At 40.9% G+C, this 15,662-nt stretch overlaps 1 protein-coding gene across 1 annotated transcript in view; it reads right to left on the bottom strand.

The window, feature by feature from the left end:
* Nucleotides 1–15,662, bottom strand: part of LAMB4 (laminin subunit beta 4) — a 127,350-nt gene that overhangs the window by 45,545 nt on the left and 66,143 nt on the right. Inside the window, exons 23-29 of the mRNA XM_083180169.1 lie at nucleotides 15,300–15,526; nucleotides 12,218–12,314; nucleotides 10,404–10,776; nucleotides 8,924–9,108; nucleotides 6,647–6,861; nucleotides 3,677–3,880; nucleotides 322–466 (exon numbers count right to left, since the gene is read on the bottom strand). Of these exons, the coding sequence (XP_083036295.1) occupies nucleotides 322–466; nucleotides 3,677–3,880; nucleotides 6,647–6,861; nucleotides 8,924–9,108; nucleotides 10,404–10,776; nucleotides 12,218–12,314; nucleotides 15,300–15,526 (1,446 nt within the window). The remainder of the gene's footprint in view (nucleotides 1–321; nucleotides 467–3,676; nucleotides 3,881–6,646; nucleotides 6,862–8,923; nucleotides 9,109–10,403; nucleotides 10,777–12,217; nucleotides 12,315–15,299; nucleotides 15,527–15,662) is intronic.

Genomic DNA, 15,662 nt, shown 5'->3' with positions numbered 1-15,662 from the left:
CGCTGTGAATGGCTGTTCACACTGAACAGCCAATCACAGCGATCGCCGACGGGGGGGCGGCATCGCAGCCCCCCCTGGGCATGCAGGGACATGTCTGCTGTCAGGGACAGCAGACATGTTTAAACTGTCACCGCGTCTATAGACGCGGTGGCAGTTAAATGGCATGACGTACATTTATGCCATGTCGGGAAGGGGTTAAAATTAAAACATAATGGTCAATCTGGTGCAATATTTCTTGTGTCTAGGATAGTCTGAAATAGCTAACAAAAATATGACAAGTTATTCATGTTGGCCATTGAATAGATAAATAATATCACATACCTAATAAAAATTCTTTAACATTCTTTATAAGCTCTTTTGAGCGAGCTTTGTCAGTGTCTATACGAGTCATTGCTTTGCTTAATGTTTTGTTCAATCTTGAAGCTTTTAACTTTGTGTCTTCTGCCAGTCGCCTTATGTTCTCAATCTAAAAAAAGAATGCATTTGTTTCAGGTATCAGGCTACTAAGAGCAGAGGATAGACAGCTGTAATTATTTTTTCATTACAGCTGAACATTTATTAATCAATATTTACATGCTGCGGTTGGTCCAAGAATACAGGAATTGTGGGCCAGATCTCACTAGTGAGACTGGACCAGGGGCACTCGGTATGGGTCGACTTTACCAGCTGCTGCTATAGGATGGGATAGTTAGTCCTGAAAAATATACATACACATAAAAAGCAAGGTAAGCAGCGCTAAACAAATCAAGGATTGGTTGATCTATCACAAACACATTTTATTCTCAATTAATTCAGTAAAAAGCTATAATAAATTGAATAGATTGTTAAAATAGATTAAAATCAGAATTTCATGATATCCATCAACCATAGAGTTTGGGATGTCCTGGAGAGTCCGTTCCTATATGCCCATACACAGAGTGTATAGTCCCAATAAGGTCATCTGGAGGGAGAAATAATCCAAACTGTACAGATGGTACAAGGAGTGGCCCAAGGTGGCATAAATAATCTCTAATAATTAATTAATTAACCTTTGAAAAAGCTATCAGGTGTAGTGAAACGTGTAAGAAGGATACTGTTGCTCCACCTTCCACTGTTGTTCCTGGATTGCAGACTGAACCAACCCCACCGGACTCCATATCACATTCTAAAAAGATCCTTATTGGACTCTCAAACGGACAATCCACTGGAGGTATGAGGAAAATTTGTTACAAGAACACCACCGTATAAGGAGTTGGTTATTTGTGCCACCTTAGGCCACTCCTTATACCATACTGTTTTGGATTATTTCTCCCTCCAGATGACCAAATTGGGACTATGCACTCTGTGTATGGGCATATAAGAAAGGACTCTCCAGGACACCCCATACTCTATGGTTGGTGAATATCACGAAATTCTGATTTTACTCTATTTTAACAATCTATTCATTTTAATATGGCTTTTTACCGCATTAATTGCGAATAAAATGTATTTGTGATAGATAAGTCAATCCTTGCTTTGTTTAACGCTGCTTACCTTGCTTTTTCTGTGGTTGGGTCAGTCTATGTGCTTGTCTCCCAGAATAACTTTCACATATATTACTCTAAAAGAAATGTGTTTGTTTTTTAGTTTAGTTTTTTTTAGGTTTACTAGTGACTGTCAGATTACTTATTTTTCTTCTTATAATCCCAAATCAGGTAAGAAACTATTTCCAAGTGGTCCAATCCTACAGGTAGAACATATTGCAGCATTAAAAAATAAAAAAAATTCTGGTCAATTTAAGAAGATTCAGTGGCAGGATTGGTGGATCTGATAAACCCCAACAAAGAGTAACTAGTAATATAGGGGCAGATGTATTAACCAGCGTTAAGTGCAAAAATGCACTTAACACTGGTTAACTGGGGGGGATTACGTCTGTCCTAATGTATTACTAGCGCACCTAACGTGCGCTAGTGACAGCCCGCCGAGTTACGCTCGGCGGGGCTGTCCCTGCAATCCCCCCCAGGGATTAACGGCCGGGGTGATGTATTAACAGCCTTCAAGGCGTTAATTCACCCCGGCCGCTTCGCCAGCTCAGGGCTAGCGTTGTCCTATCCCCCACTATGGGGACAACGCTAGCCCTGCGTCTGGCTTGGGCTGCGCTGGAGATCTTGCGGTTTTAGCGAGATCTCGCGCATGCCCAGTAAGCCGGGCAGGGGGGGCGACGGCGACTGCGCATGTGCGGGGCGGCGAGGGAGCCGATAAGGAGAGCCGTTAACGCTGGGGATAACGGCTCTCCTTATCGGCTTTGGGGGGGGGGTTAATACATCTGCCTATAACGTTTGCCCGCTTCTCCACGTTATGCTGGAGAAGCGGGACTCGTTATTCTCAAAACGTTATAGGCAGATTAGTACATCTGCCCCATAATAGCTTATGTTATTACTTTTATGCTTGGATAACATACATCCTTCATTAGCTTCTGTGCATATATTTGGATATTTTTAAGCAAAAATAATCCATATTTCATACCAGTAACATCTCACAGAGACACAAAGCTACTAAGGGTTCTTGTGTTTATTAAGTCATAATTTTATATTATTTAATATTAAAACTAGAACTTTAGTACCGACTATCATTGGGTCTCTAATTATCATGCTCAGCATAATTTTTCCCCCACTTTATATTCCCTCACTTTCACAGCTCAGCCCTTCTCCACCTTCATTCTCTTTCTGTCCTGTCTGTCCCCTCTCTTACAAAGGACTCTTTCTTTCCCTCATTTCTGTGCTCCCTCACTTTTCTCCTTCTCTCTAATCTCTTTCCTGATATTCCTTTCTCATTCTTCATGTCTGCCTGCCCTTACTACTGTGTCTCTCTCATCTAAGCCCCCATGTTTTTTTTCTCTTTCACTCATCTCTGCACTCCCTTCCTCTGACTCATCTCTGCCCCCATTTAACTGTCTCTTTCCCACCTTTGCCCACCTTTCCCTAATTCTCTCATATGTATCCCTTTCTGCATCTGTTTGTCTCTCTGATTCGCCCATCTTTGCCCCCTATGTCACTCACATATCTGGCCATTCTCATCCTGTCTCTTTATTTCTCGCTTTGCTCCCATCTCTCTCTCATCTCCGTCTACATCTTCCTACTAACCGGAGGGAACAGTCAATATAAGCATATAGCGCTGGGGAGAAGAGATGCTATGTTCGGGCATCACAAAGTCAGTGAGAGCTATGCAATTGCTAGATGGACACATTAACAGGTTGTATCAGAGATATACAGACTGTAATCATTTACATATCACTGTTAGTGAAACATGCTGCAATATGTTTCCAATATGGGCAGTACGGATGGTGTAGTGGTTAGCATTACTACCTCACAGCACTGAGGTCATGGGTTCGATTCCCGCCATGGCTCTAACTGTGCGGAGTTTGTATATTCTCCCCGTACTTGCGTGGGTTTACTCCGGGTACTCCGGTTTCCTCCCACACTCCAAAAATATACTGGTAGGCAAATTGGCTCCCAACAAAATTAACCCTAGTATGTCTGTGTGCGTGTACATGTGGTAGGGAATATAGATTGTAAGCTCCTCTGGGGCAGGGACTGATGTGAATGTTCAAATATTCTCTGTAAAGCGCTGCGGAATATGTATGCGCTATATAAGAAACTGCTAATAAATAAATAAATAAATATAGCATTTTCAATAGTTAAACATACAAAATGTTTACCTGTTGTTCAGCATCAAGGAGATGAATTACAACACTCTTTAATTTAGATTCTGTTTCATTTGCTTTCTTCAGGCCATCTTGTGCCAGTGACAAAGCTCCATTACAGTTTGTCCCACCACATTTTCTCTTTCCAAACTTATCTCGGCATAAAGCACCTCCACATGGTGCAATGTCGCAGGGAAAGTCCCAAACTGCTCCACAAACCTGTGCAACAACATATTGATTAATACAATTTTATTTACATATGTTTAAATACAAGATAATTCATGTAGCATATATACCAGGATTTATAATGAAATTAAAAAAAAATTTGTTACATATATATCCCACCCGTTATAATGCCACTCTTAATATAATACTGGTTTTAGTTATAGGTTAAAGTTCTGGCAGCAAGCTATGTACTGATGTGTACACCATACACTAAGGGAAGAATGGGGGCTGTTATATTTATTTTATTTATTTACAGTTTCTGTTGTGTGTATGGAGAAGACCCTCTCGCTGGCTCGAGGGATTATACACAATTGTATGAATTGTATGAGTTCCCTAGCAGATATACATAAATTAGAGACTGTTATGCTTTTTATGTGCATAAGTTTTATTCTTTAAAATGAGACTACAGGTTGGTAGATTTTGGGGGGCAATCACTTTCACAGTAGTGGTATCATTAACCTTTCCGACACCTGGTGCAGCAGTATAAATCCCTACGCACAGTGGAAAAAGGGGTTTGGTCTCAGTGTAAGGGGCATGACTTGTGGAAAGTGGTATGGCTTAACATCCTGCCCCCATTTCTGTCACTTGTGGGTCTGGGAGATGTAGGTTGCCCCTGGAGACTCCTGTGGCTGCAGGGCCAGCTCCTACACTGTAAGAGGAGTTAAGTGCTGCATGTAATGTGCACTGAGCAGAAGATGGCATTTTGGTGTCACATTCTACTAAAAGTATGGGGGGGGGGGCAGCAATACAACTGCCCTCAAAACACAAGGAGGTTTGGTAGTTTTAACAACAACAAATTGATTGAATAGTGTCCCTTAAGCAGTGGCCATAAGTCTGGGCAGAGTTTGGACTGCTAGGATATTGGTGCCAATACTCTGTCTCCTATACAAATTAACTCACACTCTATGGATGCTGTGTAGGGAGTAATCCACCAGTCTGCATAGTGTATGATGTAGACCTATGATGCAGGTTGCTGATGGGGGTGTGGTGGGGCATCTTGCGTCATTAAACCTTGCTCCCTGTAGTTATAATGTCATCATTTGCGTGTCTATGGGGAGGATGGGGCTCATTATATTTGCCTTGCCCACTTCCTGTGGGTAGGGTAAACAAAATAATTTTAACCCTGCGCAAAGGGGCATATATGTCTGGGAGGAGTTGTTCTTTTTCACTTACTATAGGGCAGGTCCAATTACAAACCAATGATGATGAATAATCCAAACACATATGTTGCAAATCCATCTGGAGATAAATATGTTGGTCTAACCATGTTTCATTATCTGTAATGCAAGATTTGTACTTTCATTTCACAGACAAGAACGCTTCCAAAATGGAATCAAATAAGGGAAAGTGTGCCTTTATTTATTACCAGAGGAGGGTGGCGGTGGAGCAAACTACGGAGCAGTGATTCCCCCCCCCCCCCCCTGCACAACTGGCCTGGGGCCCTTCCAGGCACCGTAACCATACCCGGTCTAGGTTATTAGTATCTGCCCTCCCTCTTTCAGCAGATTGGCCAAGGGAGGAGACAATAAGAGGGACAGACAGCCTTGCACATTTAATCAGAGTAATTAAGGCCCACTTTGCAACCAATTGCTTTGGAGCCACTATTTGAAAGGCTGTTAATAAAGAAACTGTGTGCTGTTAATCTACAAAACAAGATTATGAGCTTATATCCATCCTTTTGCAATCCTCTTCCATCATTAGTTATTTCACTGGTGCACTCAGGTGTCAGGATTTTGACGGCGGGCATCCCATTTGCCGGTCATCCATATGTACAACACTGAATCTATATCATCACAAAGCACCACAGTTTTGTGAACAGTAAACACTGTATTGGCTTTCTTGGAGATGAACATGAATCAGTATTTTTGTTTGTGAAGAGGGCCCAATGTGTTTTACACTGTTGTTCACTAGCAAACAGCTCTATCCAGAGACATACAGTACATCTCAGTCGTCCAGAGGCATTTTGAAGTTTGGTCCCCCCTAAATAAAAGAGAAAACAAATAGGGTGTGTGTAAACAGCCCACAATGAAAATGCAGGGCTCTAGCGCTGCTGTGTGACAATGGTGCAGGTGGGTTAGAGTCAAACTCTGACATTTAGCCATATGCAGCAAGACAAATCAGCGTTCACTGGCAGAATCCATCTCACAGACCAGCAGCTGAGCTGTACCACAAGGGATCCTTCCTGTCCCCTATAGAAGGTGTTAGCAGAGCTCCTACAACAGAGCCAATTAACTATGCAGTAGCAGTGGGTGCGCTACAGAGCTCTGCTGGAAGAGCAGCGATCACATTTGGATCCCACTGTAAAGCCCACATGCTGCTGTACATGCAGGTGCCATTCAGAGCATAGATCCTGTAGACTGGGTACTCCGTTGCCTGTGGACATTATACCCTATCACAGTCCCGCAGAGGCATCACTGGGTGTGGCGACACCTGGTGCACACTCTGCACTGTCACCCCCGCCATGGGTGGAAAAGGGGTTGTGGACTGTTTTGGTTGGGGCGTGGCTTGTCCCTGGAGATGCATTCCCTTGCTGTCTGCAATGGCGGCACTTTGGTGTCACCCTTTTTAGGGGGGCACCAAGGTGCTGCCCACACCCAGGTAGGGATGCCACTGTAGTTCTGTTTGTCTGCTGAAAAATTGATTTTGTATTATGCTCACTGGCATATTTTTATTTTCTTATTTTACAGTATGTATTTTTTAAACAAACGTAGAGTACTGTACATAAATTGACACAGTAATGTTGTATCAGAAATCTCTTACCATCTCATTCATTTTCAGTATTTGCAGAGATTTCATTTTATTTAGCTTTTCAAAATTGTGTTTGTCTTTTGCATCCAGATTGTTCAATGCAGTTGAAATGTTTTTAATAGTTTTTTTTGCAGTCCGGATGGTGGGCATAACATTTTGCGCTTTCTCTTTAGCAGATATAGATGTTTTGTAGTGTTTCGTGATCTTGTCAAAAGAATTTTTAAAATCTGATGGGAAAAAAATGACAATATAAAACAAACAAAAGTACTTTTGCGTTTTAAAGAAATGTCTAGTACTGTGCTAGCTTGCAAAGTATTTTTGCAAACAACACAAATGCAAATGTTTTCAACATATGCAACATCAGACCCAGGGTAACTAGTGACTTTATAATATTGTTATATTATTTTTCAGATGGTTGTACATGTTTAAGTCTATAACCTTACTATCTTGAAGCTAGGGGAATGGGGGAAGGGGGTATTCATATGGTGACCATCCTTGTCTAACCTCCCAAAATGGCAAGGATGCTCCCAAAATTGGGTTCCCCCCAATCCCCATGAAAGGTAGGTAAGCCTCCCGCATCCCTATCCCTCTGCATCTCCCTCACTCTGTTGTTCAAATTCTGAAATTTGTGGCTGTTTGAGAAGGAGGCGTAGCTAAATTGGCTGAAATCTCATTATTTTAGTCCCAACACCCGCTTGTAACCCACAAATCATGGTATTTGCTGTACTTTGAGCTGGGCTTGATAATGTTGAGATTAGTCCCAGCCCATGAAGTGCAGTCTCCTCTCTGTGCTTCTCCCAGAGGGGAAAACTTTAGACAAAGAAAGAGGTATCCATGGGTGACATATTTGCTAAAATAGGATGTGTAATAAATTACACAAAACAGATGGGAACAATACAGCAGTTTATTAGAAAAAAAATAAAGTGAAAGCAATAGGAATTACCCGAACATACGGGAACAAATACAAAAGTGCCAGTGCAAAGGGAATGGGTTGACAATGTTCTCACCAAGGGAGATGGATAACAAAGGTGGGTCCCGGGGTGGACAGCTCGGCACCTCTGCATCAGGCGTGCCTAATTAATTGTGGAACAATATGTGCTGCCAGACAGGGACAGGGTATAAACACCTATGGACAGGAAGTGACATTGACCCAATTTCCACCCATTTCCTGTCTCATTTTCCCAGGCATTTGTGAATTTTTTGCTGAACAGAAAGCGGTCAGAGTTTCTTGTATTTCCGGTGGAACCGGAAATGGAATTTGCGTTCCAGCGGGCAGCGCTTACTGTAAAACAGAAGTAGATTTTGTGGTTCAAACTGCGGCCATTTTGCATTCCAGATTCTATGCAGTTCAAATGGTATTTGGGTGTGTTCCACTTCTGGTATTTTTTATTGATAATGTGAACTTTTGGTTGATAACTGGTATCCTGGGAGCAATCCACTTGACTTGTTTTCTAAGGAGAATGATACGATAAAATTTCTTCTATTACTACCATTACTATTACCGTACTTATTATTTCGGTAAGGTCCATCCCTAATGAAGAAATGACAGGGGTCCCATCCTAATTACTTTTACATGGTATAATAATTTTTGATGTATTGAGAATATTTTCTCAATACATTGAAAATTATGACACCTATGACACCACATTTCATTCGTACCTGATGAAGGTTTTCAATCCGAAAAGCATTGCACAAAATTATTTGTCATTTGGGATTGGAGTTCCACCATTGTTTGGACATGCCTGTTGCAGTAATGCTGAGCAATCCAAACCGGGACCCACCTTTGTTATCCATACAATCGCCCATCGCAACTTCCTCCTTTGGTGAGTCCACTGTCAACCACATTACCTTTGCACTGGCACTTTTGTATTTATTCCTGTATGTTTAGGTAATTAACTATTGTTTGCACTTCATTTGGTTTTAATAAATTACTTTATTTTTCCCATGTGTCTTATGAGTAATTTATAATACATGTCTTTTAGCAAGTATGGTGCCCATAGATTCCTCTTTCTTTGTCTACTGCTTATCATGGTTTTTTTCAGGCAGCCATTTTTGTTTTATTGCATTGTTATTATTAATATCTCCTTAATCACTGTTTCTCCCGGAGAGGAGACAGAAAAAGTAAATTCTACAATGCAGCTCAGATTTCTAATACAGCAGGAGGTATCTGCTTGTAATAGGTGCTTTTTGCTGCATAACCATACAGAGCTATCACTGCTGCTTCCAAAGAAGCATCTCCATCCATATCTGAACAAGGCCCAGGGAAACAATATTGCTTTCTCTTCTTACCTTTGACTTTGATTGCATTTTCTCTCTCTTTGATTACATTTTCTTTCTCTTTCCTTTTTTTTATATTGTCCAGTTCCGTAAATAAGTCATCAATCTTTTTCTCCATATCCCATATTGTTTTATTCAACTTTGGAATCTCATCGAACTTTCCAAAATCTGCTATTTTTATTTTATTAATTCTCTGCCTGCAAAAGAGGGTCCATATATTTTGTTAGACAATGATAAATGTGATCCTAACTCCATGCAGCTGCTTTGTACAATAGGAAGTATTGTATTTCTCTAAATTCTCCAGCATACATGGCTAAGTGAACATAGATTTTACATGTGTCATGATGGAATCTTTGGGCAGTTTCTATTCTGCTAGTGATTTATAGATTTAACAGGAATGCTATAAGAATGTAGATGGCCTTAATATATGAAATGGATCGAATATTTAATTAAAACATATTGCATGGTAAAACCAATAGCTTACCTACCATTATCTTTCATTTCATTTTGCCACTTAGGAAATTTGAGTCTTTGGTTAACAATTGATACTGGTTTGCAGGGGCGGCTCCAGAGGAGGGGCTGCGGTACAGTTCAGAATGCAAATAGGGGACCACACCAACTGCCATTCCAAACTGACTCACTGGCGGTTAGTGTTGCTCCCCATTTGAATTTTGCACTGTGCTGCAGCCCCACATGTGGAGCCACCACTAGTAGCACATTATATTACAGCCGTTGCTCAGGCTGATGAGATGGGAAATAAGTCAAAAAAATTATATTGTAGAAAAGCATGGCTCTCCGGTTATTGCTGACCTAGAGTTGTCAGCTTACTTCATCAGAGACAACTAGTCGTAAGCATTGTGCACAGCTCCTCTATCAAGGTGTGCTGTGGGCACAGCTGTCCCAGTCCCGACCACTCTGACAGAGAGGAAAGGGCCTGGGCCATTCACTTCACCCACTGCACCCCCTGACTGCATCCGCTGAGCTGCTGCTGCCCTGCCAAAGCTAACTGCTTCCAGAACACAGGCTTCTGTTTTCCTTCGCTTCTGGATGCTAACAGCCATTTAACATGCTTCACTGTCTGGCAAGTGAGCCAATCAGAGTGTGCGCACCAACAGCTGCTCTGATTGGCTGCCTGGCTGCGAGCACCGATTGGCTTATAAGTCAGCACTATATTTTAAATGGCCACCAGTGTCCGGAGGGGGAGGAGAAGTCTGTGCTCCAGGAGCAGTGGGACCAGAAGAGCCAGATGGTAAGACTAGAATTCAGTTCTTGGCCCCAAAATTTCTAGTGGCAGTCCTGATTGTATAGAAGCTAGAACTTGTCTTAACCATGGTCTCTTCATTTACATTCTGGAGGTTCACTCATTTTTTATAACGTTTACATTTTTGCCATGTAAAAAAAATAATTTCTGGCCAACCATCAGCAATACAATTAAGTAAATCTTCATTGAAGCATTAAAAAGAAGAGAGCAAAACAGATACATTGAGCTTACCGTATGCTATCATAGAAGTCCTTCACTTTCGCATATTTTGCAGGTGTGAGAATAGGACTACGAAAGATTTTCTCTATGGCAGAGAGTTTATCTTGAAGAATACTCAGCTGAACATCACAGCCAGTTTGTGATCTGGTGGGGCCAATATTAGCAGCTATTCTTACCAACCCATGGATAGAGTCCGACAGAGCCATTACTAATGGGTCATACTGGTCAAAACACAGATGACACCGTTCACATGCAGGGAACTCTTGTTTGAATTTAGGAGCACATTGGTCGCAGATTCTTCCAGTGACCCCGGTTCTACAGTTGCATGAACCCGTGTCTTTATCACACATAGGCTTTAGTGTACCTTGCACATTACACTTGCAAGCTAGAGTAAGACAGAAAATGTAATGACTTACAAAGTGCTCAAACACACGTTTTTCATAGATCAGTATTATTTATTCTAATAGTTGTCATTTCAGTACTGTACATCTTATGTTTCTTTTTATAATGTAATATGTACAATGGTAAGAAAATAATGAGTATTCATAAACAATCTGCAAGTATTAATTTCCCATATAGGTGGAACATGGTGTTATTAATGACATCATAGATATACATAGTTTATTATTATTATTATTATTAATATTATTATTATTAAGAATAATGTTAAAAGCTGGTAATGCCAATGCCATGATATGTGCAGGTATAGCATACAGTGGCGTAACTAGCATGCGGCAGACCCTGCAGTGGCTTGGGGGAGCCAGTGCCCTGGGGGGCCTGTGGGGAGCACCGGGATTTACACAGTGACACTATGCTGGCGGCTCAGGCAGCGCTACTGCTGCTGCATGCCTTGAGTGACTGGGAGTCGGGAGAAGGCGAGGCTCCAGCCTTGTGTGGGTCATCTGTGGCTGTGCCTGCCCTAGGCTCTACTCCTGCCATCAACAGGACCCCTCTCTGCTCCTGCTGCCCTCACTGAACGAGGCAAGGCTGACTAAGCCTCCCCTCGTTCAGTCCTGCAGCTGCTGCTCTTAGTCCCGGCTGACTGGCCCTGCCGGCCATTCCTGGGACCCTGAGCCCTCTGCTATGACCGACTCCAACTGGCTGCTGCCCTCCTCTTCGTGGAATCCTGCCTCCGTCCTGACCTGCTGCTGGACTTGCTGCTTGTTAGTAGATGGTGAGTCTGAGTCTTTTTGTGGCATGGTGGAACACACACAAACACTGTATGAAAACGATATATGTAATGGACATCACGGTATGTTGCATAACGTGTAATGGACATCACAGTGTGGGGCATAATGTGTAATGGGCATCACAGTGTGGGGCATAATGTGTAATGAGCATCTCGGTGTTGCATAATGTGTAATGGGCATCATGGTGTGGGGCATAGTGCATAATGTGCATTATGGGGGGGCAGGGGGGGGATTTTTAGTTACGCCACTGATAGCATAGCATAGCATAACTGGAGTTTACACTTTGCTTTCTCCATCCTATGGGTTTTAGGCAGAGACCACACTAGTCTCTAAAGACAGCATTGTTTTAAAACTCACAGTTATTGGATAAACAATATCAATGCACCACTTGTTCTTTAAAATCTTATTTTATTTATCTGAGTTTAACATGAACTCCATCAATTATTATGCGTTTTACCCTTTGGAGTTCTTAACAAGTCGGCATGGTGGCTACCAAGCTTTCCTCCATCTCCACTTTCTGTCCCAATGCTTTATATTCTGTTGCTGAACCATTATATGTAATCCTACCAAATTGCATATGTACATAAATTTATAGAGTAAGAACAGAGGACATGGATATGCTTTAGCCATACTCACGTGTACATTGAACCTTTGGATTTCCATAGTGGTTTTCTTGACATTGATCACAGTTCTTTCCTGTGTACTTTGGTTTGCATAAACACTGACCTGTAAGCTGTACAGGAGAGATGCTATTAAATCAAAGGATCGTAAAACTTATAAGACCAAAACTGAGTCTTGAAAGTGTCTAAATCTCATGGTCTCATGTACAGCATACTTAAAAGCTGCATAATTTCCCTCCCACAGTATAGACAGTTTCAGCTGCTTATAAATGAAGCGACCCATGCAAGGGTACACGCCATGGTAAACTAAAGTTGATTTTTTTCCCCCGCATGTGTCAACATTTTCGGTGTCAACCTTTTGCTTGTGTTGACCTTTTCCAGTGTCAACCTTGTGCATGCCAACTTTTTGGGGTCAACCTAGACATTGTCGACCTTATATACCACACCCGCAAGAGATGTAGAACAATTAGCCACAAGGTGATGTGAGATACAGACTAAGACATTTTAGAAAGACACAATATGGTCAAATAGAGAGAGACCAACCACATTTTCTTATCCCCTCTTCAATATCAATTGAGGCTTTTTTTATGGTACTGTATATGTCATTTAGTGCCATCATGGATTTTTTACATTTCCTTTTTAGAACTGTTTATTCAATTGATCACTGTGCAATACAATAGTCAAAGTGTGATATACTATAACGTTACCATCATATAGCATAAAGTATACAGAGACTTTTGATATCAAAGTATTAAGAGTGATCCATTTTATATCAATCAAAATTAGGGAAGATTAACCTTAAACTAAACAAACAAGACAAAGAAGAAAAAAGAATAGAAAAGAAAAGAGAAACAAGAGAGCAAAGTCCTTGGGGTGAAAGACTCGGGGTGACATTTAATAGGATGAGAGATTCAGAAAGTGAGAGATTTGGTAAGAAATCTCCAGGTTTTTTAAAGCGGCAATCATTTACACTGCAAAACCAGTTTGATTTTGCTGTGGATGGGAGTAACAAAAATTTAGGATCATAAGGGATATTATTCTCAAGGATTTCAGATGAGATTTATGCCCTCCTTCCATTATGTTGAGAGTTTTGGGCACATCCACCAGATATGAAGGACCATGCCTCTTTCTAGACAGCCCCTCCAACATCTATCCGAGGTATTAGGATACGGTATATTTTACTCAAACGCGAGGGGACATACATAATACCATCTGTACAATCATTTATAAATATTTTATTTTATTTTAACACAAATTGAGCTAAAAGTAGCATTCCCCAAATCTCCTCCCATTCATCAGAGTCTAGACTTATATCTAAATCCCTTTCCCACTCCAATTCATAGGGATCTATGGTGTTATGGGTGTCTTCAGGTAAAAGAGCATATATTTTGAAAATCAGCACTTTGGTGGATGAATGTCTCAGACATAGGGACTCAAAATTAGCAAGAGGTCTGTTAATCAGTAGACTACCTTTCCTGGAATGAAAATGTCTAATTTGTAAAAAGCGAAAAATATCTTTAGAGAGGACATCAGAACATTCCTGCATTTTGGTAAACTGAGGAAAGGTGAGGTCCCTAGTAATATAATTAAGAAACAAGATATTATTTTGTTTCCAGTAAGGAAATTATGTCCTAATCCCCAAATAGATAGGGAACGAGAGACGACTGGGTGTGATTTTACAGACCGGGGATGATTCTCATTAGATATACAAGGAAGAAAGCACTGGAGAGACCCAGGTCATTTGCTTTAATATAGACCCAGACTTTCCCCACTTTAGGATTATTCCACTGTACACATTGAGCCAACTGAGATGCCAAGTAATATCTATTAAAATCTGGTATGCCCAATCCACCATCTAGAATTAATAAAAAAAATGTCAATGTGGCCATTTTAGAAATCTGCCCCCTAACCCACTCATACCACCGATCTGGCACCCTCTATCCTTTCCCGGGCACAGGCAGCCCCACAGGCATGCCGGCTAACTGGGAATCTTCCTACTGCTTCTATTGCCAATCTGTGCAGTGCAGAAAAGATATCTGGGTATGCTAAACTGTGCAGTTTCATTGTAATCAGAGGCACCAAAAGTGGGTCAGGGAAGGTACTGATTATTTATGCACATGCTTGGCTAGGGTGTATAGAGGCGGCCCAGGCCTGTCATGTGTTATGCCCTCCTTCTTGGTACATGCCACTGTAACGCATAGTCAAAATTAAGTCAAATTTGAATGAGTGGGTGTGGCCTCACCTCTTCTAGCACCTAGCATCTAGCACTGTAATTAGTAAGGACTAATGGGGGAAATTTACTAAAGGAAATTTGTAAAAAAAAATAGGTGTATTTGTATCCAGAAATACACTTATTTTTGACATTTACTATCCCGAAAATACGGCAATTCGTAGATGTGCTATCAATACGAATACGAATTGCCGTATTTTCGGGATAGTAAATGTCAAAAATAAGTGTATTTCTGGATACAAATACACCTATTTTTTACAAATTTCCTTTAGTAAATTTCCCCCATGATGTCAGCCTAGTAACATGTAGCGGGGGATAAAGGCATCCAGTATGTGCAACACCTACTGAAAATCTCTACATGATGTAGATTTTAATTGCCATGGATTGTTTTAATTATACCAAACTTTGACAGTGTAGTTCCTACTAGTAATGAAATCTTTAACAACCTTTGTCATGAGGTATGCTTGTATCTTTATGTTCTTTCTGCCTCATAATATTTTTAAGCATGATAACATGGTGGCCATCTTAAATTTCGCCTATTCAGAGCCTTCCGTAGGTTACTTTAACAACCAGAATGTCTCAAAATTGTGTAGGGAGACACATAGATAAATGGTAAATACTAAAATACTAATACAGAAACATCAAAATTATTATAACGCAAAATACAACCATCACCTACATACAGTCAGGCCAGGGGTCATTCACCAAATCAGTTTTCCCATTTTATTGTAAATAATTGTATGATGTCATAGTGCACCAGAGGTAAGTTGCCATGAAATATATACATTTCATTTAAAATATAGCTCAAATGAAACTCTACAAATACAGAACAAGGTTTGTAATATTGACTTATGATAAGATTTCATACCTGATTGCATTGATTCCCATAAGAATTATTTAGGAAGCAGTCACAGGGCTGACAGCCTTTTCCATTGTTAAATCCCCAATACCCAGAGGCACACTTGTCACAGCTAAGACCAGTAACATTAGGCAAACACGGGCATTGCCCAGTAGTTCGGTCACAGACGCATTCTCCTACTTCCTCGTAAATCGAACAGGTCTCAACATTTGTTCCCTTTGGATTGCAGACACAGCCTTGGGGATAAATACAAGACACATATTTGAAAAAATGCTTTTAAATTTGCTATATTTCAGTTTGAAACAGTTTAAATTAACAAGGTTGTGTAGAAGTACCAGAGGTCTTGTAGAAACCATTTCAAACAATTTGCAT

The sequence above is a fragment of the Crinia signifera genome, chromosome 4 (genome assembly GCF_055691185.1).
Source record: "Crinia signifera chromosome 4, ASM5569118v1, whole genome shotgun sequence".
Taxonomy (NCBI): Eukaryota; Metazoa; Chordata; class Amphibia; order Anura; family Myobatrachidae; genus Crinia; species Crinia signifera.
The sequence above is the reverse complement of the archived record's forward strand: the minus strand, read 5'-3'. Positions and strand labels throughout refer to the sequence as shown.